This window comes from Nannospalax galili, unplaced genomic scaffold, assembly GCF_000622305.1.
Source record: "Nannospalax galili isolate Female #2095 unplaced genomic scaffold, S.galili_v1.0 scaffold648, whole genome shotgun sequence".
NCBI lineage: Eukaryota > Metazoa > Chordata > Mammalia > Rodentia > Spalacidae > Nannospalax > Nannospalax galili.
In genome coordinates this window covers 5,157,002-5,183,220 of record NW_008360311.1, presented here as the reverse complement: position 1 = coordinate 5,183,220, position 26,219 = coordinate 5,157,002, and the positions used below count along the sequence as shown (strand labels likewise).

The following is a 26,219-nucleotide window of genomic DNA, read 5'->3' as shown; positions in this document are numbered from 1 at the left end:
AGTTTGTATTTTGGGTAGCTAGGTGCCAGTCACTACAAAATCTGTTAATCTGAGGCCTTGAGAAATGGCTCAGTGGTGAAGAGTACTGGCTGCTCTTTGCAGAGGACCTGGGTTTGATTTGCAAAACCCACATGGCAGCTAAGAACCGTCCGTAACTCTAGTTCCAGGGGATCCAATGCTCTGATGCTCTCTTCTGACCTCCGCAGGCATTGCATGACACAGGTGCACTCACATACATGCAGGCAAGACACTCATACACATAAAATAAAAATAATATATAAAATTAAATTTTAAAAAGACTTGCTAGAAGAGGAAACATCTAAATTCACTTCTCAGAGAAGCAGTACAAGGCTAAGGGAGGAGACACCGAGGGTGCAGAAGGGGAAACTGAGCAAGTGGCACTAGCTAATGCGAGTGTGAGCTAGACACACTACAGGTGCAATCTTCGGGACAGTGGGGTGTGATCAAAAAGTTACACTTGGGATTTAATTCTGCAAGATCACACATCAAAGTCACACGTGGTTGCACATGCCTAAAATCCCAGCGCTGGGGAGGTAGCAGGAGGCTCAGGAGTTCAAAGTCATCCTCAACTACATAGCAAGTTCACGGCCATCCTGAACTGCACAACATCCTACCTCTTGGCTGGTAATTACAGGACAGAGGTGTGGGCCTAACGCTACCTGGCTTCTGTCCTTTCCAGTGTGCTATCTCACAGTCACTGCACCTCTGGCAGCCTGCCAACTGTAGCAAGCCTCTTCGCTGCTGGTTTACTCACTAAGCATGTGAGAGGGGCAACAAAGATTGATGGTTAAGCAACAGTTCCCGGATGCAACCACAGCTGTGGCCTACAGAGTCCACTACATTAGCAGCTGTTATAAAGGGGCTGCACCACTTACTGAAAGAAAATAACTGCTCACTTATTAAGATAAATAAGAAACTTCTAGCTTCTGATATGGAAACTGGAAACAGATGAAGATAATTCATTAGTGACAGGCAGTACGCTGAGAACCTCCCTCAGTTCAGAAGATCAGTTTGGAAGCCACTCCCGCCCAGCCACTAGCTTGGGACTTAAAAAGCCAAGCTGTGTATGTTCAACATCAAACTCAAAGACAGGCTGTTAAATTCCATAGCCTAGACAGTACAAGGCACCAACTGAAAATATTCCTCCACCCACCTATCAGATGCTGCCCATGCTACAAGTGTGAGCAGGCACCTCTCACACAGGATATGTATGTTTACACATAGATGAGATCTTGTACACATTGCTATGCAACATTTGTTTTCTTTAACTTGAAACTCTCTCGGGCTCCTTCTGCACCAAGCCACTCAATGATGGCATATCTGTGTCATTCTATCAGGAAGCCTCTGGTTTACTTTCAGTCTTCTGTGCATGTGTGTGCAACTAAGGTGTGTGTGTGTGTGTGTGTGTGTGTGCATGCTGGATATCTAAGGGGTGTGTATGTTTATCTGTACAACTGAGGTGTGTGTGTGTGCATGCGCCCATGTATGCGTGTGCATTCCCACACAGATTACACGTGTTCCAAGAGCCATTCAGCAACCAACAAGGTGGGCCGTGTTCATACTAAAACCATGACAGCACCTACATTCTTCTCCGCCTGCTAAAGGTGAAAGTGTCAGCCTCTGGGCAGGAACCCGCCGCACAGCGCCCCGCCGCACCTACTACAGCTACCCTGTTCCTTTCTACCACTTGTATTTTTACATTTCCAGCCAGTTTCACAGATCCTTCATGAGACAATAACAATTATGAAACTTGTTCCACCCTTATCCCTGAGAACATTCTTCTTTAAAATTCTATGAAACAGAATGAGCTAATTATTCAGACTTGGATATGAGGCACACATTTCCTAAAAAAAGAAAAGATGAGCCTAACACTTCCAGGAAAACCATTCCAGGGCTGCTGCCTGTGAGAAAACTCCCTGTAGCCCCAGCTGGCCTGGAGCCTGCAATGTTGACCAGGCTGGCCTTGAACTCAAAAAGATCCACCTGCCTCTGCTTCTGCTGGGATGAAGGGTATGCACCACCACACCCAGCTCAAAGTCATCTTATAGGCCCCCAAAATGTGTAAAATTTTGTTCGGCCAAAGAGAATCTTCTGTCCAACCTACTCTTCATAAACTAATGCTGCCTGGGCTTTGGAGTTCACCTGATTAATAAATTCTAGAGATCGGCAAATGTACCTAGAGTCTAGATCTGGGGCTCCAGCACCACGTGACTAAGCCTCTGTGCCCTGGTCCCTAACGGTGCTGACCATTTTCTTCCTGATTGCACAGCTAGCTTTGGGACAATCGTGCCAGTGATCTCAGACTGAGAAGTTTCTGAAGGTTGCCAGGAGTGCCGGGGTCCTCTCCTCAGTGGGGCACTGGCAGCTCCGGGCTTCCCCTTTGGTTTCCATGTCTTTATGCAGTTTCTCTCTCTCCACAGGGCATTCAATAAAGTTCTCCTCTTGGAAGGCAAAAAGGATACTGTAATTCTAAAGTGAGGGTAAGTATGGGTACACACAACAACATTCACAGAGACATGCATGCAGGCTTATGGGTGTGAGTGCAGAGATGCGAGCATGGTGCACGTGGACGGGTATGAGGGTGTCTATGAGTGCCCTAACTTAGTGGCTGAAGGAGCTCAGAAGCAAGTGCAGTGAGCATACCTCCTGGCCAGGCAGAGTCGATCAAGAGCCAGGGTCCAGCCGGGCCATGATTAACTAAGAAGGACAAGAGAACTCTGAGGAATGCTTGGGCTTGAGAGGGGAAACAACAGACGTGTTTGGAAGACAGGGAGGCCCAACAGGGCAATCACAGCAGCCTATGGCTAAAATGTAGTAAGTTAGTGACTGGCATCATCTCTAACATCATTCTGCACAAAAAACAACGGGACTCTCAGGGAGCAGAAAAAAATTAAGATGAGCACCTGAAACAAAAAGCGAGGCATGGGCTTCCTGACACAGGTGTCCCAGTAAAAACAGAAGAACACGCATGGGAGGCATGAAGGAGGCGAGTGGTCCACAGTCACTCTGATATCCAATGGGACAAATGTTGGAAGTTCTCTCATGAAGTCCCATGGGCTGGGAGATCCTCCAAGGCTGTGGCTCTGCCTTCTGGGCCGTGGATTCTGCCGTCTGGGACGTGGCTCTGCCTTCTGGGCCGTGGATTCCACCCTCTGGGACGTGGCTCTGCCTTCTGGGCCGTGGATTCTGCCCTCTGGGACGTGGCTCTGCCTTCTGGGCCGTGGATTCTGCCCTCTGGGCCGTGGATTCTGCCCTCTGGGGTGTGGCTCTGCCGTCTGGGATGTGGCTCTGCCCTCTGGGATGTGGCTCTACGGGCCATGATTAACTAAGAAGGACAAGAGAACTCTGAGGAATGCTTGGGCTTGAGAGGGGAAACAACAGACGTGTTTGGAAGACAGGGAGGCCCAACAGGGCAATCACAGCAGCCTATGGCTAAAATGTAGTAAGTTAGTGACTGGCATCATCTCTAACATCATTCTGCACAAAAAACAACGGGACTCTCAGGGAGCAGAAAAAAATTAAGATGAGCACCTGAAACAAAAAGCGAGGCATGGGCTTCCTGACACAGGTGTCCCAGTAAAAACAGAAGAACACGCATGGGAGGCATGAAGGAGGCGAGTGGTCCACAGTCACTCTGATATCCAATGGGACAAATGTTGGAAGTTCTCTCATGAAGTCCCATGGGCTGGGAGATCCTCCAAGGCTGTGGCTCTGCCTTCTGGGCCGTGGATTCTGCCGTCTGGGACGTGGCTCTGCCTTCTGGGCCGTGGATTCCACCCTCTGGGACGTGGCTCTGCCTTCTGGGCCGTGGATTCTGCCCTCTGGGACGTGGCTCTGCCTTCTGGGCCACGGATTCTGCCCTCTGGGATGTGGCTCTGCCCTCTGGGCCGTGGATTCTGCCCTCTGGGATGTGGCTCTGCCGTCTGGGATGTGGCTCTGCCGTCTGGGATGTGGCTCTGCCCTCTGGGATGTGGCTCTGCCGTCTGGGATGTGGTTCTGCCCTCTGGGCCGTGGATTCTGCCCTCTGGGATGTGGCTCTGCCGTCTGGGATGTGGCTCTGCCGTCTGGGATGTGGCTCTGCCGTCTGGGATGTGGCTCTGCCGTCTGGGATGTGGCTCTGCCGTCTGGGATGTGGCTCTGCCGTCTGGGATGTGGCTCTGCCGTCTGGGATGTGGCTCTGCCGTCTGGGATGTGACTCTGCCCTCTGGGCCATGGATTCTGCCCTCTGGGATGTGGCTCTGCCGTCTGGGATGTGGCTCTGCCCTCTGGGATGTGGCTATGCCCTCTGGGATGTGGCTATGCCCTCTGGGATGTAGCTCTGCCCTCTGGGATGTGGCTCTGCCCTCTGGGATGTGGCTCTACCCTCCGGGCCATGGATTCCACCCTCTGGGATGTAGCTCTGCCCTCTGGGCCATATGTTCTTTTCAATGAAGGCAGCAGGGATGCTAGCACAGCATGCTTCCTGTCAGCACAGTGGAGGTTTCAAGTGTCTCTCACTTTGTGCTGCTTCTGTGCCTATCAGTCCATGTGAAATTAGGAATTTGTGGGTCTCCTGCGACACTTTTTGGAGCTTGCTATTTAGACAAAGGTCATCCCCAAAAAGTTCCTCAAGGCTTACCTCAAACTCTGGCCTCAGTTGAGTTATCCTCAACTGAGGCTCTTCTAATGCTGGCCGCTGGCTGAAGCTAGTACTTCCATGAAGCCCTATTGTGCTATCTGTAAGACACACTTCACCTTGTTAGAGGGCACTCAGCCTAACCGCATGTGCTGGATGCTGTAGTGTCAATTTGACACACTGGGCTGAGGGGCCTCAGCTGGGGAATTGCCTTCATTGGACTGGCCTGTGGCCATGTCCACGGGGCATCTTCTTGATTGTTGAGTGATGTGGGAGGGCCCAGCCCACTGTGGGTGGTGCCACCCCTGGGCAGGTGGGCCTGTGTCGCATAAGAAAGCAGGCTGAGCAGGGGCCAGGGAGCAAGCCAGTAAGCAGTGTTCCTCTATGGCCTGTGCTCCAGCTCCTGCCTCCAGGTCCCTGCCCTAAGTTCCTTCCTTGTGCTCCTGATGAACTGTGACCTGGGAGATATAAGACAAACAAACCCTTTCCTCCCCAAGTTCGCAGTGGTCAGAGTGTTTTGTCACAGCAATGGAGAGACAAACTAGGACACTGCATCTCTCTGAGGTCTTAACAAATACAAGTTCACACTGGGCTTCATCTTTAGACCAGTTTGCCTGGCCGGTTCTGTCACTGAGCTTTGCTCCAAAGTCCTTCTTCACAGTTTGCCACCTGGAAAGATTGAACATTTCCAAAACAAGTCCTAGAACTATTCTTTTAAATAACCCTTCTTTTAGTCAAGTTCTCCCTCTCTTCTCATATTTCACCAGGAAATAAGAAGCAAACACACCACACTTTACACTGGCTATGATGTTGGCACCTCAGCGCATTATCCCCCACATGACTGTGGGCCACAGTGTCGCTGAGCTTTCGGCAAGGATGTAAGAGCTCTCCTCTCCTAGTTCCAGCAGCACTCACTAGCTTCCTGGTAGGCCTGGACCTTCAGGTCTACCAAAACCATGTCTCTCCATTAGTCACTCCCTCAAGGTGTTGAGTAACTTTCCTCAAAGTCCATGGCAAATCCAAACCACAGTCAACATCTGTGGGTTTGGTTGACAGGAACCCCATTTTCCAGCAACAAAATCCATTAAGTACTTATTACTAAGTAGCAAATCACAATGACAAGCAGTTACTACCTCACACAGTCTCTGAGAGTTAGGGACCAAAAGGTGGCGTAGCTGGGTGGCTGGAGCTCAGGGCCTGTCATGGGCGGGTACTACCCCTCAGCAGGACTACAGCACCTTGACCTAAACCAGCACTGGGCACCTGCTCGGGAGTCCACTCACAGGGCTGTGGCACCTTTCATGCCTGGTGGTTGATGACTGGAGGCACCATTTCTTACTATGTGGGCCTCCCCCCAGGCTGCCAGTATCTTCAAATAAGAAAGCTGGTAACTCTCAAACCAAGGACAGGGAGGGGGAGGGAATGAAACGAGGAGGGACAGGAAAGGAGGAGGGGGGAGGAGAAAGAGAGAGGTGGGAAGGAAGAAGAATGGAGAGGAGGAGGAGGAGGGAGGGAAGGGAGAAGGAAGGAGGGGGAGGGAGGGAAGGAGGGACGACACCTCAAGGGAGAAGCCATAGGCCTTTGTTGCCAAATCTCAGAAATGAGGTTCCATCACTTTTGCTAAGGTTACACTGACCAACCCTGACACAGTTTCAGACAGGATGACACAAATACGTTGTTGATTTGGGTAGAAAACATCCCCCACAGGCTCACATATTGAATACTTGGTCCCTAGCTGGTAGCACTTTCATGGGTACCTATGGAACCTCTGAGAAACAGGGTCTAGGTGACGGGCACAGACTACCTAGGGGCAAGCCTTGAGGGCCTCTGGCTGGCCCTCCTTACAGTCGTTGTCTTCTGCTTCCTGGTGAGCAGCACCTGAGAAGTCACCACTGCAAGTCCTGCCTACACAGACCCCTACAGGGGTCTGAACTAGGAACCAAACACACTCTTCCCCCATGAGCTGGCTGGGTCAGGTGTTCTGTCACAGCAAAGGAGCTGATTCAGAAAGCTGGTACTGAGGGTGGCTATGTGCTGCGCAGTCCGCAGGCCTTCAGAACTGGTCTGAGGGGCTGTGAGAGCCTGGACTTCTAAGCTAGAGAAGCGTACCGTGCTGTAAGCAGAACTTAATGGAACATTCTGGCAGGGTTGTAGAAACACAGACACTGATAGAGATCACCAGGAATTCAGCTAGAAGCCATGTGTGTTAGACTCTGCCTGAGAATCTGGCTACATCCTGCTGGTGTGAAAACTGAAAGAGGTTGAATTCTCAAGTCAGAGTAATTTATTCGGCAGAGGAAATTCCAAGGCAGCACAGCATCTAGGCTGTGGCACAATCACTTCTCACTGCAGTTCAGCCAGGTTTTTAGAGAGAAAGGGAGCAGAGAACAATGTGAAATCTGGTAGCACAACTACATTTAAAATTTCAGATAAGGTTAATACGGATAAAGTAGCTGCAACTAAGGGCATACTCGCAAGTAAAGAGACACTACACTTCACACTGGGACAGGAGGCATGGTGCTCTGAGGACAGAGCCCGCCATTGCGCACGCACACGCACGCACGCACGGGCACACACACACACACACACACACACACACACACACACACACACAACTGAACTCTTTTCTTAGACTCCTAGAGTCAGAGATGGAGCGACCCCGAAGGGACAAGTCACTGGCTCTGTGTGAACTGTGCACAGAACGTGAAGAAGCAACGCCACGGGCTAAACAACAGGATGATCTTGGTGAGTAAGGGGCCTCTGACGGCACAGATCAGTGGATCAGGGAATGATCTTGGCGAGTAAGGGGCCTCTGATGGCACAGATCAGTGGATCAGGGAATGATCTTAGCAAGTAAGGGGCCTCTGATGTCACAGATCAGTGGATCATGGAATGACCTTAGCAAGTGAGGGGCCTCTGACGGCACAGATCAGTGATCAGGGAATGATCTTAGCAAGTGAGGGGCCTCTGACGGCACAGATCAGTGGATCAGGGAATGATCTTAGCAAGTGAGGGGCCTCTGACGGCACAAATCAGTGGATCAGGGAATGATCTTGGCAAGTGAGGGGCCTCTGACGGCACAGATCAGTGGATCAGGGAATGATCTTAGCAAGTGAAGGGGCCTCTGACGGCACAGATCAGTGGATCAGGGAATGATCCTTAGCGAGTGAGGGGCCTCTGACGGCACAGATCAGTGGATCAGGGAATGACCTTAGCGAGTGAGGGGCCTCTGACGGCACAGATCAGTGGATCTGGGTTCAGTACAGGAAGCCATTTTGGCTCAGGCTCAGTGGCAGAGCACTTGCCCAGTACCAGGCAATCCCAGTCTGTCAAGGGAAGAGAAACAACTTACATTAAATTACAATATCAAAGCACATACTTACCAAACACTATTCCTTTAGCAAATGGAGGAAACAATTCTGAATGTCGGAATAAGTTTCTGTGAATTTGCAACAGTTCTCTGTGCAGTTTCTTAAAGTCACTATACCTCTTCCATACAATTATCTGGAGAGAGAAAAAAAATAAATGTGTATTTCAAAGCGAAACCATTCAGTGTACAAAACCTGAGTCATAATCTTTCTATTAATTTTTTTCCAAATTACCAGACAAAGGAAACAAACACCCTAACCTACAGAGTTAATGGCCTGAATTGGGCTAAGATTTGCCTTAAAAATATGAAGTAGTGGCTGGGCGTGGTGGCACATGACTTTAATCCCAGCAGAGGCAGAGGCAGGTGGATCTATGTGAGTTCAAGATCAGCCTGGTCTACACAGCAAAGTTCTAGGCCAGCTGGACCTACAGGGAGACCCTGTCTCAAAAAGACAAAAAAAAAAAAAAATGCACCATTTGTAAACACCATGTACCCTTCCCTGGCCTGGCAATGAACTCGCTAACAACCATTCTGCCTCAGAAGAATCGGGCAGAAGGTCCCTTTGCCTCTGCACTGGGCTCGTGCTGGGGGCAGGGCAGTTTGTGCCACGTGCAGATTCTATTCTTGGGAGGACTGACTCTCAAGGACTTCCCACTTCCCCTGAGGGCCGCTGTGGTCTTGAGTCCACACATGGTCCGGGCACCAGGGCCTTGACGTTGGAGCTCTCCCAATCCCAGGCACCAAGAGGCTTGCCATCACTTTCCTATTGCTCCTCTGCAGCCCAGTGTGCCTTCACCTGAGCCCTAGGGGAAAACGTGAAACATCTCATTGGACTGCTAGAAATAAAATCCCAGTCTGGGAAGGGAGCTCAGGCAGCTGTAAAACACAAAGGACATACTCAGCATTTGCCCACAAAAGATACCAGACTGAGTGAGGGAGAAGAGCGAGTGGAAAGCAAGCAGCCCACTGCTTTCATCAAATCCTAATTTAAATGAACCATAAGATTTCTGGGGACAAAGTAAACACTAACCATAGTATCATTAAAACCAGCATATTACAGGGGCTGGAGAGATGGCTCAGCAGTTAAGACCACTGGCTACTCTTGCAGAGGACCCAGGTTCGATTCCCAGCACCCACATGGGAGCTAACAACCATCCTTAACCCTGCTCCAGAGGATCTGATGCCCTCTTCTGACTTCCATGGGCACTGCATTACATAGGTTCACTTACATACATGCAGGCAATACACTCGTACACATATAATAGAAATAATAAATAAAATATTAAAAAACTAGTATATTGCAAAAAACAAATCATCTAGATTAGACAACATGGAGCCGTCTGCTGTCATTAGCTTCAATTATTTAACCCTACTTAGATTAAAGAAGGCTTTATAAAAAGGAAGGATTTGACACATGGCCTTGATGTCACTGAATCAGCCCTGATGTCTCCAAAAAGTAAGGAAAAACTAAGCTCTAAATTTCTTTCCTTTCAAAAGCCCTGACCCTATTTCCAACAAATGTGGAACATTTTCATGCGCAATGAAGTGTAATGCTGATGAGCAAATACTAGGCACACGACCCGGCATGATGTTATGTCTTGCTACAAAGCCTATTCTCTGTATGCACAAACCTCTTCAGCAAACTCTGTCCCCTGACCAGGTCTACTTGATTACTATTTCTTGGCTTCCATAGTTACAGCCCTGAAAGGCTCCACAAACTACATACAGCATGAATTCAACAAGCTACTTTTGCCCAACGTTTCATTTTTATTCATTTACTCAGCAAGCAAAAACAGTCACCCAAACAAGTATTTTCATGGTCCTGCTTTGGAGGCACCATACTGTCAGACGCGGAGGAGCAGGGGCCACGACTTCTGAAGCCACAGTCAAGGGGCAAGAGCAAGTCAGCCTGGTGTGCACTCCACAGCCTGGTGTGTACCCCACAGCCCAGTGTGCACCCCACAGCCTGGTGTGTACTCCGCAGCCCGGTGTGCACTCCGCAGAGCCTAGTGGGCACCCCGCAGAGCCTAGTGTGCACCCCCCAGCCTGGTGTGCACCCCACAGTGGGTTGATCAAGCTGAGGAACAGTACAAGAGCAGTGCAAAGGGCCCCCAGCAGCCTCCAGCCTGAACAAGGTCACAGAGGAGCAGAGGGAAGACTCCAAGCAAAGATTCTACAGCAAGAAAGATGCCAAAGACATAGCCTGGAATCCTGGCTTGGGCGGCTGGCTCACGGAGGTGCCCATCCCTGCAGTGAGAACAAGGGAGCAGCAGCTGGAGACCAGACAGAAGCCAGCTGGGCACATCCGGTTTAGCTCCTCATGAGCCGCCCAACCAGTACATGGGTTTATAGTGTAGTTCCCAAATCTGCTCATTCCAGAGCCATCAGCAGATAGGCCGCAGCTAGTCAGGAGCAGTCAACTCTTTGCAATGAAGAGTCAAAGCACACACTGGTGGGTGAACAAAGGACCAGGCTGGGGGACAAGTGCAATGTGTGAGAGGCCTGGCTGTGCTGAAACGGGCCACTGGGACAGAAACAGACACCTCATTTTAGATGGAGTGAAGAAGCCAAGTGCTAACTGGCAAGAACCAATAGCTCCAGTCAGAGTAAGAGCAAAAGGAACTCCCTCACTCCAGCCAACACCTGAAAGGTCGGGTCTCAGGATGGGGATGCACTGCAGGGCCTGTAACGATCTCAGCGCGTGTTCTGCAGCTTCTAGTCCTCGTTCATAAACATAATTCATAAGAAAAGGTGTTATTTTTATATTTTTAAAAATATGTTAAGTAGGCTGGGTGTGGCGCCGCACGCCTTTAATCCCAGCACTCAGGAGGCAGAGGCAGGCCGATCTCTGTGAGTTCAAGGCCAGCCTGGTCCACATAGTGAGTTCCAAGACAGCTGGGGCTACAGGGAGACCCTGTCTCAAAAAGACCAAAAAAAAAAAAAAAAAAAAAAAATAGAAAAGATGGGAAGCAAGGCTGCATAAACTTCTCATTCATTAAAGTCGGTCTGAAGCAAATTTACCCATACTCAGTGACAACCATATTCAGACTACAAACTCAATAATAGTCAATTTGTCATTAAAACATTCCCCAGAATATTTTTACATATAATAAATGTTTCTTCTTCAGATACTTAAACTTAGTAATGCCAAAACAGTTTAGACCTTGTGGTCTATAACCTTACCCTAGTTTAATTAACTTCTTCTCACTTTCGTTTAGTGCTAAAAATGTGCTGGATTATCTTTTCTTGCAACAAATGTTGTGACTGTCATAGCATTTCCTTACAGGTTTTCAGCCCCTTTTTTCCCACTTTTTATTAGATATTTATTTATTATGTGTGCATGCATGTGTGTGTGTGTGTGTGTGTGTCAGTCGGAGGACAACTTTCAGGAGTCAGTTCCCTCTTCCATCGCATTCATCCCAGAGGTGGAACTCATCTCACCAGCCCTCCTTTTTCTCTTTTCCGGGGCCTTCTTTCCTTGATATATTTCCCTATGTGCTTGTTTTCTAAAACTACTGCATTTGTGAAAAGACACAAAGCTTAGAGATGTCTGACGTGATTCATACAAGTTCTTTCCTTCTTCCCAGTGAAATCTGCCACCTATAGACAAACAGCGGGAGGTGACGGTTCAGAAAGCTCCAGCTCCTTCTTCAGCCTTCTGCAGACTGCTCACCATTTATGGATTCTACTGAGGAAAGACAACAGGTTCACTGCTGCTTAATCACTGCAGATTCATGCATGCTTTCCCTTCCGTGCATGCGTGTGTGCGTATTGTGGTATATGCTTTTTTTTTTTTTTTTGGTCTTTTTGAGACAGGGTCTCCCTGCAGCCCCAGCTGGCCTGGAACTCACTATGTAGACCAGGCTGGAACTCACAGAGATTCATCTGCCCCCGATTCCCAAGTGCTGGGACTAAAGGCATGCCCCACCACAACCAGCTGGTGTATGCTTTTATGCATGTTCAAGTGTGTGCGTGTGTGCAGTGCATGTGGAAGCCAGGGATGAACACCGGGTGTCATTTGCAGTTGCTCTCTACCTTATCTTTTGAGACAGGATCTCTCATGAACTGAAGCTTACCAATTCAGTTAGACTGGATGGCCAAGGGGCCTCAGGGACAGGATCTCTCATGAACTGAAGCTTACCAATTCAGTTAGACTGGATGGCCAAGGGGCCTCAGGGATACACCTGCCTCCACAGCCCCAGCACTGGGATTACAAGCACACGTTGCTGCACCAGCAAAAACGTGGGAATCTCAGGATCCAAACTCAGGCCCTCATGCTTGCATGGCAAGCACTTCACCAACAGAGTCATCTCTCCATCACACCTTTTTCTCAGAAATTTAGAGGGAATTTTAAAAGGGAAGGTATCCTAGATAGTATTAAATTATTTACTCCCTGTGAATATTTTTTAGCATTCTTAGGAAGAAAAACACTTGGATCTGGAGGAATCAGTCAAGCTCTATAAAAAAGGAAAACAGAAAAATGTGCCCAGCCTTATAAGGAGGCATATTATTAGACATAACTTGCTTGAACTACCAGTGTGTTTGCTAGCTCTCAGGAGCCTTTGGGAAACCTGACTATGTTCTAAAGCAGAAACTAAATCCATCAGATAACAGAGAAAGAAAGGGAAAGGAAGTGGGTCTTACTGAAAAACTCCTAAATGAGAATGCAGATGTCTAAATGAAATAAATTAGAAACTGCACAACTACTGTTATAATCTCAAGATTATCCTATAATTTGAGAAGTCAACTAAGATAGAAGACTTTAAAATTTTTATATCAATTCTTTAAAAAGACCATGCAATTGTCTAACCGAAAGACACTTACAAGAGCTTTCTGATGAATGGTTCACCAACAGTTGTTATTATAAAAGACTTTCCCCAAAAAAGGATTAAGGAAATGGCAGAGTGTTCATGGATAAGCTGGTTCAGGATTCTCCCTGGAAAAGGGGAACATCAAGCTACAAACCACAGCACAGCAATCAGACGACACATTCAAAGGAAAAACAACCCATTTCCAAGTTTAACAGAGCTATAAATTTTCAAAAGCAGAGTCAATTGGTAATGGTCATTAATTAAACATGCAAAATTCTAAAGAATAATTGATATTAATTACTGTCAGATAAGGAGAGATCAACTAATCACAAGGAAAACGCCTTCACTGGCATGGCTGTGTCATCCTCTTCTTCCTATTTGGGGAAGATTTCTCAAAACCCATGAGAAAAACAGTATGAACTCTTTTTAAAGTTCTTTTACTACACTTTTCGATTATGAGACGAAAACAAATACCAAGTCAGACACACCAAGGTGACAATGAACTTGGGCCAATCAATATTGAACAATCAACTCAAATATATGAATCAAGCCAAGAATTCCTCAGAGGGGGACCTAAGGCTAAACAGAAATCCACACCCCACCTAAAAACACTCAAATTCCACCAGGGGTAAATCAACACTGCTGCAGAATCGAGAACGTTAAATTTACAGCATCGCACTGCTGTTACTGGAAACAAGCAGAAATCAAAATGAAAGTAAATGAAGAAGCACTGAAAGAGGCAAAGTCCTCCTCCTAAAGAGATGCAGCACGCCCAGAATAAATCCCGCAGGATCCCCACCATCTCAGAAGAGCATTCCAGGCCAGCGCCATTCTGGGGAGAAGACACAGGACGGCGCCGTTCTGGGGAGAAGCGCAAGCACGGAAACGGAAGCTTGCACAAGAAGTAAGACAAGAAGTGAGAGGGAAGCGCGGAGGCCTGCCGCTTCACCAATTCGGGGCCACTCTTTAAAACTCCTAAGTCAGCAATTCCTTGTGCTCTACTAAATGAGCTTCATGATTCTGAGATGGGTAAGGAGAAGCCCTTAACTAATACTGAAATCCTGTGAGTATTAGTTAAGAGAGCAGCACTGTACTCCTATTTATACAAGTTCACAGCTACTTAGTGGGTGCGAAGGAAGACTGCAGCCGAAGGCATCTTCACTCAGACCAGGCTCTGACAGGCAGTAGCTCAGGCAGATTTTTCAACAAGTATTGAAGTAAACTTCTACTACGTGGATAAATGGAATTTTCATATGGACACGACGTTACCTCCTGGACGTCCTCTGGATTTCTTCGTGAAACCACCTAAAACAAAACACAGAGAGAAACAGCTAATCATTATCAAAATAAGATTTCACAGCTATATAATTAGAATTTGCACAAAATTCCATTTGTATAAAAGAAAATACTGTATCAGTTACTAAAAATTCAAACAACATGGTCATTTCATTCTGAAACACCCACTAAAACTTGACAAGAAAAGCAACTAAGATTCATTCTATACATCCTACGTTCTAAGAGAAGTCCTCTGGCCGTCATTCTCGCACAGTCATTCTAACAAGCTGCCTGCCCACTTCCCAGCCTGCACATAAATCAGAAGCATAAAGAGCAGCTGCGCTTGGCACACGTACAGGCATCTCTCTGCACTCTTCCCTTCGTGGCGCCAGGGAATGAACCCAGCCTTACACAGACTAGCCAAGCACTGCAAGTGAGCTGTTACACCCCAGCCCCTCTATAGCACTTCTTATAACTATATATGAGCCCATAATTAGCACAATAGCTTTTCAATGTAAGACAAGAAAAGGCAGCCACAGTGTTCAATCACACTTAATACCTGTGAGCTGTGAGCACCGGGTACCCAATGCTGAAGAAAACAAAACTAGAGAAACTTAAATATTTTAATATTTCATGCTGAGGGCCTGAGGCTGGGGCTGGGCTCAGTGGCAGTCCCTGCTTAGTATATGCAAGGTCCTAGTATTCATCCCCTAGCAGCAAAAACAAGTGCAGCGATGCTCTGAGCAAAGAAGAAAGCAGACGCTTTCAGGTTCTCTGATCGCAAAGGCCCAAAAGGCCAACAGAGCCACTGACAAAACTTTGGAAAAGAAAAAGAATAGCAGGGACTGGAGAGGTGCTCAGAGGTTAAAAGCACTGGCTGCTCCCGCAGCAGACGCGGTTTTGATTCCCAGCTCCTACCTGGCAGCTCACAACCATCTATAGCCCCAGTTCCAAGAGATCTGATGCCCTCTTCTGGCCTTTGCAGGCATTGTATGACATGGATGCAATTACATACATGCAGACAAAACACTCATACACACAACTACCACAGAGAATGCAAAAGCCAAAAGTGAAGTATTCATAAACTACCTCAGGGACGGTCACTCTAATTCCAGGGTTATGAAAGACAAGACTTCACCCTCCAAATACTAAATGAAGGGAGAAATTTATGTAGACAGAGATCAGACAATTAAACGAAGAGCTGTCTCTGGGGCTTGGGGGTGTGGCTCAGTGATGAGCACTTACCTGCCATGCAGGACCCTGAGGCTGGGATTTTGACACCCAGTATTGAAAAATTTTTTTCTGGGGCTGGAGAGCTGGCTCAGCAGTTAAGAACACTGGTTGTTCTTGCAGAAGACCCAGGTTCAAATCCTAGCACCCACATGGCAGCTAACAACTGTCCGTAACTCCAGTCCCAGGGGATCCAAAAGCCTCTTCTGTCTTCCGCAGGCATCACACAACACGCATGCACTTACCTACATGTAGGCAACACACGCATACACATAAAATAATAAATAAAATTTTTTTTAAAAATTTTTTTTCTAAAACTTTTAGAAATTTTGGAGAGATGGCTCAGTAGTTAAGAGCACTGGCTCCTCTTGCAGAGGACCTGGGTTCAGTTGCCAGCACCCACATGACAGCTAACAACCATCCGTAACTTCGATTCCAGGGGATCTGATGCCCTCTTGTGGCTTCCACAGGCATGGCGTGACAGCACTTACATTCAAGCAAAACACTCACACACATAAAAAATAAAAATAAGTAAGTAAATAAATAAAACAGCTATTTGTGAAGTGTTAGCTGTCCCATTCCCCAACAGCTTAGACATCAAGATGAGAGACAGGCCACCTCAACTCCAACTTGCCCTCCTCCCGGTTTCTGCTTCTCCTCTGTGCGCCTCTCCTTTTACTCAACACTGTGAACACGTCAGTCAGACCCTGCTTTTTAGCCTCGGCTTCATTATTAATAGTCTACAACCTGTGCTGTCTAATTCTGTTCTGTTCAAGGCACTTTGCCAAGGACAGAGAAGAAAACTAACTGTACGTTTATATTTGCGACGTGTTTGGTATTAACGATTCATTTTATTCCCTTGCCAGTTTTTAAGTCAGGCAAAAGTGGTTATTATGAGTCTTTCCTTCTCAGACAACAAAATAAACTGGCCGGGCATGGTGGCGCACACCTTTGATTCCCAGCACTTGGGAGGCAGAGGCAGGCGGATCTCTGTGAGTTCAAGGCCAGCTTGGTCTACATAGTGAGTTCCAGGCCAGCTTGGACCACAGGGAGACCCTGTCTCAAAAAGACCAAAAATAAATAAATAAAAAAATAAATAAATAAGTTAAATAAAGTGTTTTTCATCTCCAGATCTGGGTAGATATGCAACCCCTTTCTCTCTGGTGTTTTCAGCAACAGTCAGGCTCATTTCTTTCCACAAAAGCCTGTTAGCATGAGGCTTTATTATTAGTTATTCATTCAACAAATAACAACAGATCCGCACTACAATACTGGAGAACAAAGGAGAACACACCAGGCCGCACCCCCCAATGCCATCTGCATAAAAAGCAATCACCTCCCAAAACCACCTGAAGGGACTTGGTATCCTCACATTATTATTTACACAGCTCTGAGAAACAGAAACATTACACACACTGACTAGAATAGCATGAACTAGATCCCAATGTCTACTACTAACAAGCGTTTTAAGCTTTATTTTTTAATTGTATGTATGTGTATGTGTCTGAGTGCAGACACTTGAATGCAGGTGCTCATGGAGGCCAGAGGCATCAGATGCCCCTAGAGCTGGTAACAGGCAGTTGTGAGTCACCCAGTGTAGGTGTTGGAAACCAAATTTGGGTCCTCTGGAAGAACAAAATACACTCTTAACTGCTGAGTCATCTTTCTAACCCCTGCACAGGATGTTTGTTTGTTTGTTATGAGGGAAGTGTATGTGTATAGACATGCCACAGTGTGTCGAGGTCAGAGGACAACTTCCTGGACTGGGTTCTCTCCTTCCACCTTTACAAGGGTTCCCAGGATGGAGCTCGGGTTGTCAGGCTTGTGTGGTCATGTGGCCATTATCACCTGAGCCATCTCACCTGCCCACTACAATGCTTTGCATGTAACTCATCAGGCAATGGAGAGTTGATGGAAAGGAAGCATATTATGGAGCTAGAAAGATGGCTCAGTGGTTAGGAGCACCAGCTGCTCTTTCAGACCAGGTTCTGTTCCCAGAACCCACATGGCAGCTAACAACTGTTGTTACTGCAGTTCCAGGGGATCCAGGAGAGCCTTCTGACCTCCCCAGGCAATGCACAACACAGGTACACTTACATGCCTGCAATACACTCATACACATAGAATAAAAATTAAAAAATAGTAAAAAGGAGTTGGAGGGATAGCTCAGCAGTTAAGAGCACTGACTGCTCTTGCAGAATACCCAGGTTCAATTCCCAGCACCCACATGGTGGGTACGAACCATCCTTAACTCCAGTTCCAGGGGAATCGAAGCCCTCTTCTGACCTCCATGGCAATTGCATGACATGGGTACATCACATACATGCAGGCAATACACTCATACACACACACACACACACACACACACACACACACACACACAAAAAAACATCAGAGACGGCGGTTTTATTTTTAAAATAATAATAAAATAGTAAAAAAAAAAAGTAGGCATATTAATCACAAACCTGAACAAAGAATATAAGCATACTGAAAATGAATAAAATTAAACCCTTGGACCCAAACTTTTACAACTTTGAAAACTATGTTATTAGCAATTACCACAAATAATAATGCTAAAACAAAAATACTGCAAATTCTCTTCTGACCTCTGCAGGCATTGCACAACATGGGTGCACTTACATGCATTCCAGCATTACACTCATATACATAAAATAGAATAAAAAAATATTAAAAATAAAATTTTTTAAGAAAAGAAAATACTGCAAATTCACTAGACTACTTAGCAATTTTTTTGCTGAGTGAACTTCAGTAGCCATGAAGTTTAGCCAAGTTCCACAAAACTTGGGAGATAAAACAATAGTTCCTTTTATTTAAAGCTCACAAATTCTACTGCAAGTATTAATTACAGCTGACTCACAAAAATACTGTGTACTATCTTTAAGGCTTTTGGGTACTGAAAACTTTGTAAAATTAGCCTCAGTCCACTTGCCAGTGTTTTGGGGGGCTGGGGCAGGAGGCACAGTTCTCCAAGGTCTCCCCTGAAGCCTGAGGAGTTCTCCTAGACTTTTGGGGATCTTAACTCAGGCTAAAAAAGGATTTGTGGCTTCAATACAAAAAAAAAATATTTTAGAACTGGTTTGTGAAGCAGAGTTAGGGTTTAATAAAGATTATCTTAGCCGGGCATGGTGGTGCAAGTCTTCAAACCCAGCACTCAGAGGCAGAGGCAGGCGGATCTCTTTGAGTTCAAGGCCAGCCTGGTCTACATAGTGAGTTCCAGGCCAGCTGGGGCTACAGGAAGGCCCTTTTTAAAAAAAAAAAAAAAAAAAAAAAAATCTTAATATAGACTTTAAGCAAAAGGGAAGGGGGAGAGGTATTCAGAAAGAAAGACAAGACACACTGGGTGTGGGCTACTCAAAGACTTCACAGAAAGCAAGACAGACTCAAGTGTGGGTACAGGCTCCTCAAGATACAGTCCCAGCTCACTGTCTTTTACAACAGACATACATAGGATTTTGATGGGGTTTGAAGCTACTGTCTTTAAAGGGCTGCTAAGGAACTGAAAGATCACCAGCCAGGCGTGGTACACACCTTGAATCCCAGCACTCGGGAGGCAGAGGCAGGCAGATCTCTGTGAGATTAAAGCCAGCCTGGTTTACATAGAGTTCCAGGCCAGCTGGAGCTACAGGGAGAGAATCTCAAAAAAAAAGGGGGCGGAGTATAGGGCTAGAGAGATGGCCCAGCGGTTAAGAGCACTGGCTACTCTTGCAGAGGACCTAGGTTTTATTTCCAGCACCCACATGGTGACCAAGGACCGTCTGTGACTCCAGTTCCATGGGAATCCAACAGCCTCTTTGACCTCTGAAGGCATTGCACAACACAGGTACACTTACATACATGAAGGAAATATACACTCATACACATAAAATAAAAATAATAAAATATTTTTTAAAAGATGAAATCACACGCTGGGCATGGTGGCGCATGCCTTTAATCCCAGCACTCAGGAGGATCCTCTGTGAGTTCGAGGCCAGCCTGGTCTACAGAGTGAGTTCCAGGCAGCTGGAGCTACAGGGAGATTCTGTCTCAAAAAGACCCAAAAGAAAAAAAAAAAACGATGAAATCACTAGGTGGTTCCAGTGGGGCAGCAGACAGGACTACAAGAAAGTGATAAACAGGAACAGGAAGGCAGAGTATCTCTACTGTAGACAAAGTTAACAGTTTTGAGATCCTCAGGTGATGTCTGGGGTGAGGAATGTGTCCCTACCCAAGGTCATTCACATTCAGGCCTTAAACTTGGTTCACTGTTATTTTAACATGAAGTATCTGTATAGAAGAGTTCTATTAACTCTTCGGCTAGCAGCCTTACAGCAAATACTTTTGACTGTGCTGGAACTCTTCCTCTCAGGGTATGACTGGCAGGAGGCTTCAATCAGACTCAGATGTGAGAGACTCTTTTCCCCTAATGTCCCCTAGTGTCCCTGTCTTTCTAGCCTGCCTCATGTTCATGTCTATCCTGGGACAACAACCAGACTCTGCGTTTGGCCCAACTCGGGCTGTCAGTCAACAGACCACAATGCCAGGGAGTCCTCAAAACCTTTTCCAGCTTATTAACTTATTTCATCTACTTAATGAACACTCTAACATTCCTTAAAAGTCAAATCAAAAGTACTCTTTCAGCGACCCAGTCCTTGATCAAGGGTCAAGTGCTTGCTTGGTGCTACGAGGTTTGGATGTAAAATGTCCTCCATCAGTCTTGTGTTTAAACCCAGGGGACATAAGAACACAGGTGGTGGTGGTGGTTTGGAAGGCTGTGGAGTCAAACTGGTGGCCGCAAGTCGTTGGGCTCTGCCTTTTGAAGGTTATATCTGCCTCTGGTCCAGTCTAGTTCTAGATGCTCTACCACACACTTCCACCACACAGAGCACCTCTGCCATGGGGCACGATGGACTGAAATCCCTGATGCCACAAGCAGACTCCCCCCTGAAGCTGTTTCTGTCAGGGATTTTGCCACATCAATGAAGAAAGTAGCTAACACACCTGGCATGTGTAAGGACCAGAGTTAAGCACACACACAAAAGCACTGTGGTAACTAATCCTTCCTAACAATGATTTGAAGTTATTCTCTCAGAAATACACAAGAGTTGTCTTTTCCTAAACAAGTAGCTACTAGAAAACAAAACTACAAAAATTATTGAACTCTCACTACTGTATTTCCCAGGAAAAACTGGTCACAACATAAGCCCCTTCAGAAACCAGTTACAGAAAGCATTAAAAATAAATTTTAAGGAGCTGTTTTTTAATATTTTATTTATTATTTTTATTTTATGTGTATGAGTGTATTGCCTGCGTAAGTGCACCCATGTTGTGCAATGCCTGCAGTGGTCAGAAGAGAGCTTTGGATCCCCTGGAACTGGAGTTACAGATGGTTGTTAGCTGCCATGTGGGTGCTAGGAATCGAACCTGGGTCCTCTCCAAGAGCAGCCAGTGCTCCCACTGAGCCATCTCTCCAGCCCCATGGAGCTACTTTTATGAGCCCTTCTCCCCACCCCAACTTCATGAGCCCCTCCCCCCATGTTTTTTAAACAGAAAGCAGGATTTTTGGTAGTTATGACAACAGAGGAAGCAGCATAGTATATAAACCCTCGCTAGTGCAAGGCCTGCTGCCCGTCCACAAAACCAAGGCTGGGGAGGTGGACAACCCACAGCCGTTTGACATGAGAGAATTCTCAGCCATGTCTCTCCAAGGGCATCAGTAGTAAACGTGGTGATCCCCCCACTTCTTTTAAGTCAGGGTCTCCCAGCAGTCACATAACCTGAGCTTGGCCATGTAAGACCTCAATCACACACAGTTCTGCAGCCTGGTGCACAGGGGCATGATGACTCAAATATAAACTATCATGGCTCCCTGGGGCTTTCCAAAGGCACCCCCACATAACTGCCCAGAGCTTAGACTGGACAGCTCTGGGGCAGAAATATAAATGCTCCTTGGAAGGACTGATTGATTCCAAGGTCCCTACCACAACCCAAACAAGCAAGACACCGAGGTCACTGCTATCTGCAGCCACTGCACAGACCTGATTTGATTAGAAAAAGCCATCCCAAAAACAATTGCCAACACAGTAGGCCCCGCAGAAAGGAGGCCAGTGGGTCACATGGGTCACTCAATGAATGCCCACTGTACTGAAGCTCTCCGATGACTCCTCCACCATCAGATTCAGCTTCTAGGAAGGGAAGGTAGCAGAAGTGTGCGTAAATAACATTAAATGCCAGATACAGATAGTCAGATATGACAGAGAGGGGCGTGCACACCTTTCCATTTTTCACAGACACAAATCTCTAAAGGTAGCATAGGAATGACAGACTGTAGAAAATGAAGGCTATGCAATGCTGAACATTTCTCCCAGAGGTGATCCAGAGAGCCAAATGGCACATTCATCAATATAACGTGCAATCCTGACTTTCAGACATCAACTTTCAGGAAACCCATAATTTCATATGAATACACTGACGTCTTTAAACTGCATTTCACACACACAAAAACACAACTCTGGCAGGTTGAGTAAGTACTTCAAAGCATCCAACTCACACGTGTAATTGTCTTCTTACCAAAACCAACCTCCCTCTCACCCCAGCACCTGTGTTTCAGCTTCTCTCTCCTAGCCTCCCTACAGAGACCAGGTGTCACTGGCTGGCAACATGTGGGCCAGTTATCACCTGCCAGCCAGGTATTCTGGACCCCAGAGACAGCACCTGCACAAGTCATCATTAGACATTTTACATTATTTTTTCAGTTCTTTGAAGCCAACACGCTCCTAGATAAGGTGGACAAGTTAGTGGGACAAATTTCAAGCATCCAGCTTTTTAGTGAGGTTTCATGAAAGGGTCAAAGTACTATGGATTGAATGCCTGTGTAGCCCTAAAACTAGTATGTTGACACTTTAATCCCCAATGTGGCAATTTTTGGAAGTAAGGACTTGGGAAGTAATTAGGGACTGCTGTCCTCATAAGAAAAAGGTCAAAGATCTCTCAGCTATGAGAGGAGCCAGGAAGGCAGCAGCTGTCTGAAAATTAGGGGACTCACATCAGGCTGCACCTTTATCTTGGGCTTTCCAGCTGCCAGGACAGTCAAAAATTAGTGTTGCTTTAAGTCACTCAATCTATAGTGTCTTGCTCTAACACCTGGCTAAACTGGGCATAGAGGCACTCCTTTAATTCCAGTGCTTAGGAAGCAGAGGCAGATAGATCTCTGTGAGTTCAAGGTCAGCCTGGTCTACACAGTAAGTTCTAGGTTAAGCAAGGGTTACATAGAGAGACATGTGGCTTTAAAAAGAAGGGAAAAAAAAAACCTCTAGATAAGACAGAAATTGGGGGATTTCTGTGGGGCGGGGGGAGGCAGTACTTAATGATAAACGCACTTGTCACTGAGCCTGACAACTTAAGTTAATGTTAATCCCCGAGGATCACTTTGTGAGAACCAACATATGCAAACTGTCCTCTGACCACACATGCGCATCATTGCACATGTACGCCAAACATACAGAAACATAAATAAATAAATGTAATAAAAACAGAAATTTTAAAAAGACAGGAATTATCATTTTCTACAATATTAAAAAGCCCCAATGGAGCTGGGCATAGTAGCACATGCCTTTAATCCCACTACTCAAGAAGCAGAGGCAAGTAAGTATCTGTGAGTTCAAGGCCAGCTTGCTCTACATAGTAAGTTCCAGGCCAGCTGGGGCTACAGGGAGACCCTGTCTCAAAAAGACCAAAAAAAAAAAAGTACTGGCTGCTGTTACAGAGGACCTGGGTTGGGTTCCCAGCACCCACATGGCAGATAACAACAATCTGTAACTCCAGTGACAGCAGATCTGATGCCCTTTTCTGGCCTCTGTGGGCACTGCATGCACATTATATACATGGAGGTAAAGCATATATATATATATACATATATATATATGTATATGTATATATATATATACACACACACAAACACACACACAAAAATTTTATATATATACATATACATATATGTGTGTATATATGTATATATATCCCAAATCTCATAAGAGAATAAAGCCTAGCACTAATACCCCAATGGTAGATTCATATCACACTTCCCCAATTATAGTACCACACTACAGTAAACTCTTCTCCAATTAAGGTTCAAGGAAAACCAAAATCCTAATCACATTTACAGTTTAAAACAAAACCCAAATATCTGAGATGTTAATAACCCAAAAAGAATAGTTTACATTTTTAAATCTACTTACTAAAATTTTGACATGCAAGACTTTTGTGTAAAACAGTATTAAGAGTCAAAAAAAGTAAAGTTAGAATAAGATCAGATTTTATAAAACAAAAAATAAGAGCCATGATTTTTCAAAAATTTTAAGCATAAACACATTTCAAACTAATCACCGTCTCTACCCCATGATTATTATTCTTATTGAAAATAACTCAGAACTGAACCAAAACCAAGTATTTCCTCAGAAATCTTCAAAGAGCTATTGAATTAGCAACTAAAAGTCAACAATCCCCACTGCTTTAACACTGGGCATCTGCAATTTAACATTTAGCGGGATCTTTAATTTCTTTTAAAATGACATTATTGCTGAAACATAATGAACATATTCGTAGTTTCAAACCATGAAGTGGGGCAGTGGAGCTGGCTCAGTGGGTCGCATACTCGCTGCAGAAGCACAGGGACCTGAATCAGATCCTAGCATCCATGGAAAAGCCAGGCATGCATGCCTGTCTGAAACTCCCGCATGGGTGGAGGTGGGAGGGGACGCACTCTGAAGCTCATCGGCCGGCCAATCCAGCTGAATAGGTAAGCTCCAGATCAGTGAGAGGCCCATACACTCACATGCACACATGAACACATACACACTGCAGAAGCACAGGGACCTGAATCAGATCCTAGCATCCATGGAAAAGCCAGGCATGCATGCCTGTCTGAAACTCCCGCATGGGTGGAGGTGGGAGGGGACGCACTCTGAAGCTCATCGGCCGGCCAATCCAGCTGAATAGGTAAGCTCCAGATCAGTGAGAGGCCCATACACTCACATGCACACATGAACACATACACACCACACATACAAAAAAAAAAAAAATCTAATAAAGTTAAATTTTTTGTTACCCCCATATATGAAAATATAACAGACAGTAAAAGACTAAATACTTTTTTACATATTTTATTATTTTTTATTTTGTGTGTATGGGTGTATTGTCTGCATGTATGTAAGTGCACCCTGTCATGCAATGCCCAAGGAGGTCAGAACGCTGGATTCTCCTGGAACTAGATTAACGGATGATTGTTAGCCACCATGTGGATATTGGGAATCGATCCCAGATCCTCTGCAAGAACAACCAGTGCTCTTAACTGCTGAGCCATCTCTCTCCAGGCCCATCAATGTTTATTCCTAAGACCAGGAACAAAGAGAGACATGCACACGCATCACTGCTGTTCACCACTGTACTAGAAGGCATAAACACTATAAGGCAAGAAAGGGGGAAAAGCAGAGACTGGAAGGAAGAAATAAAACTGCCTTTTGGCAAACCACATGATTGAACTATGTAGAAAAAAGTAAGACCACTAGCAAAAAAAAAAAAAAAAGATTCAAATTTGTAGGAAAAAAAATAGTTGAATATCAAAACATTTTAAAATACTATTTACAATACAGTAAGACAGGGAGAGAGAAAGAGAGAGCTAAGGTCCGAAGGCTTCAAAGGACGGCAGGGCACAGCTGACAGAGACTGGTGGGACTGGCCAAAAGGAGAGGGCATCCAGACCCAGGAACCCAGGAAGAGCATCCAACAGACATGGAGCACCCAGGGGACTGGCATAACTTGGGAAGTTACAATCTTTCCTTCCGAACACACTACGCTGTGCAAGACTGTGGTCAAGAGTTGAAAGCAAGTTCCTTCCGGGCCCCAGGGTTTCAGTGTGGTGCTCTGGGTAGGGTGTGACTTGGTGGTACAGCTTGTGGGTTGAATCCCAGGTGAAGTTTTGGTGAAAGTGTCCAAGGGATTTTCCAAGTCCACCTTCTTGTACTTCTGCCGTCACTCTCCTGCTCCCCTCTGCACACATCATCATGGTCACCACTGCTGACAAAAGAAAGGAAGGCACCGTGGGACACCCACAGCATGGGCATTCGGTAGCACAGTACTGCTCCTGGGGCCAGTCTACCTTCCTTGAATGCAAACTCCACCATCTACTAACTATGTGATCCTGGGTCAGTGACTTTAAGCCTCAATTTACTCGTCATGTGGGAATAACAACAGTACCCACTCACTGGGCTACCGTGACAAGTGTGTTTATAGAAAATGCTTAACTCACCAGGTGTGGTGGTGCACGCCTTTAATCCCAGCACTTGGGAGGCAGAGGCAGGAAGATCCTCTGTGAGTTCAAGGCCAGCCTGGTCCACAGAGTGAGTTCCAGGCAGCAGGCAGCTGGAGCTACAGGGAAACCCTGTCTCAAAAAGACCAAAAAAAAAAAAAAAAGAAAATGCTTAACTCACAATAAGTACCGTCCAAGTACTTAACCTACTATCATTACTCAATAAACCCTAGCTACATGAAAAGAGAACTCACCCAGGCTCAGCTTCCATTCCAAATTATATGTAACACTGACAGCCCCAAAACCTCAAATATTGCTCAAGTTGAAGAGCTAAACAGCTAGAGAAGGTTACATGGACGTGAGCCAGAAGACTCAATACTGATAAGGCATCAACCATCCCAAAATTGATCTGCATTTTCAGCGCAGTCCGACATCAAAATCTAAGGCATTTTTAAAGAATCTGACAGCGGCTTTACCATTTCGTATAAAAACACAATCTAGAATTGCCAAAATACACATTTTTGAAAAGAAAAAGTACTGACTCTACCTGATTTCAAGATTACTTGCAAAGACATAGTTCTAAAATGTTTGTTT

At 45.9% G+C, this 26,219-nt stretch overlaps 1 protein-coding gene across 4 annotated transcripts in view; it reads right to left on the bottom strand.

Moving 5' to 3' along the window:
- Positions 1 to 26,219, bottom strand: part of Rps6kc1 (ribosomal protein S6 kinase C1) — a 250,085-nt gene that overhangs the window by 214,100 nt on the left and 9,766 nt on the right. For all 4 annotated transcript variants that reach the window (XM_029559456.1, XM_029559457.1, XM_008824853.3 and 1 more), the window contains exons 2-3: positions 14,087 to 14,122; positions 8,020 to 8,140 (exon numbers count right to left, since the gene is read on the bottom strand). In XM_029559456.1, coding sequence (XP_029415316.1) covers positions 8,020 to 8,140; positions 14,087 to 14,122 — 157 coding nt within the window. The remainder of the gene's footprint in view (positions 1 to 8,019; positions 8,141 to 14,086; positions 14,123 to 26,219) is intronic.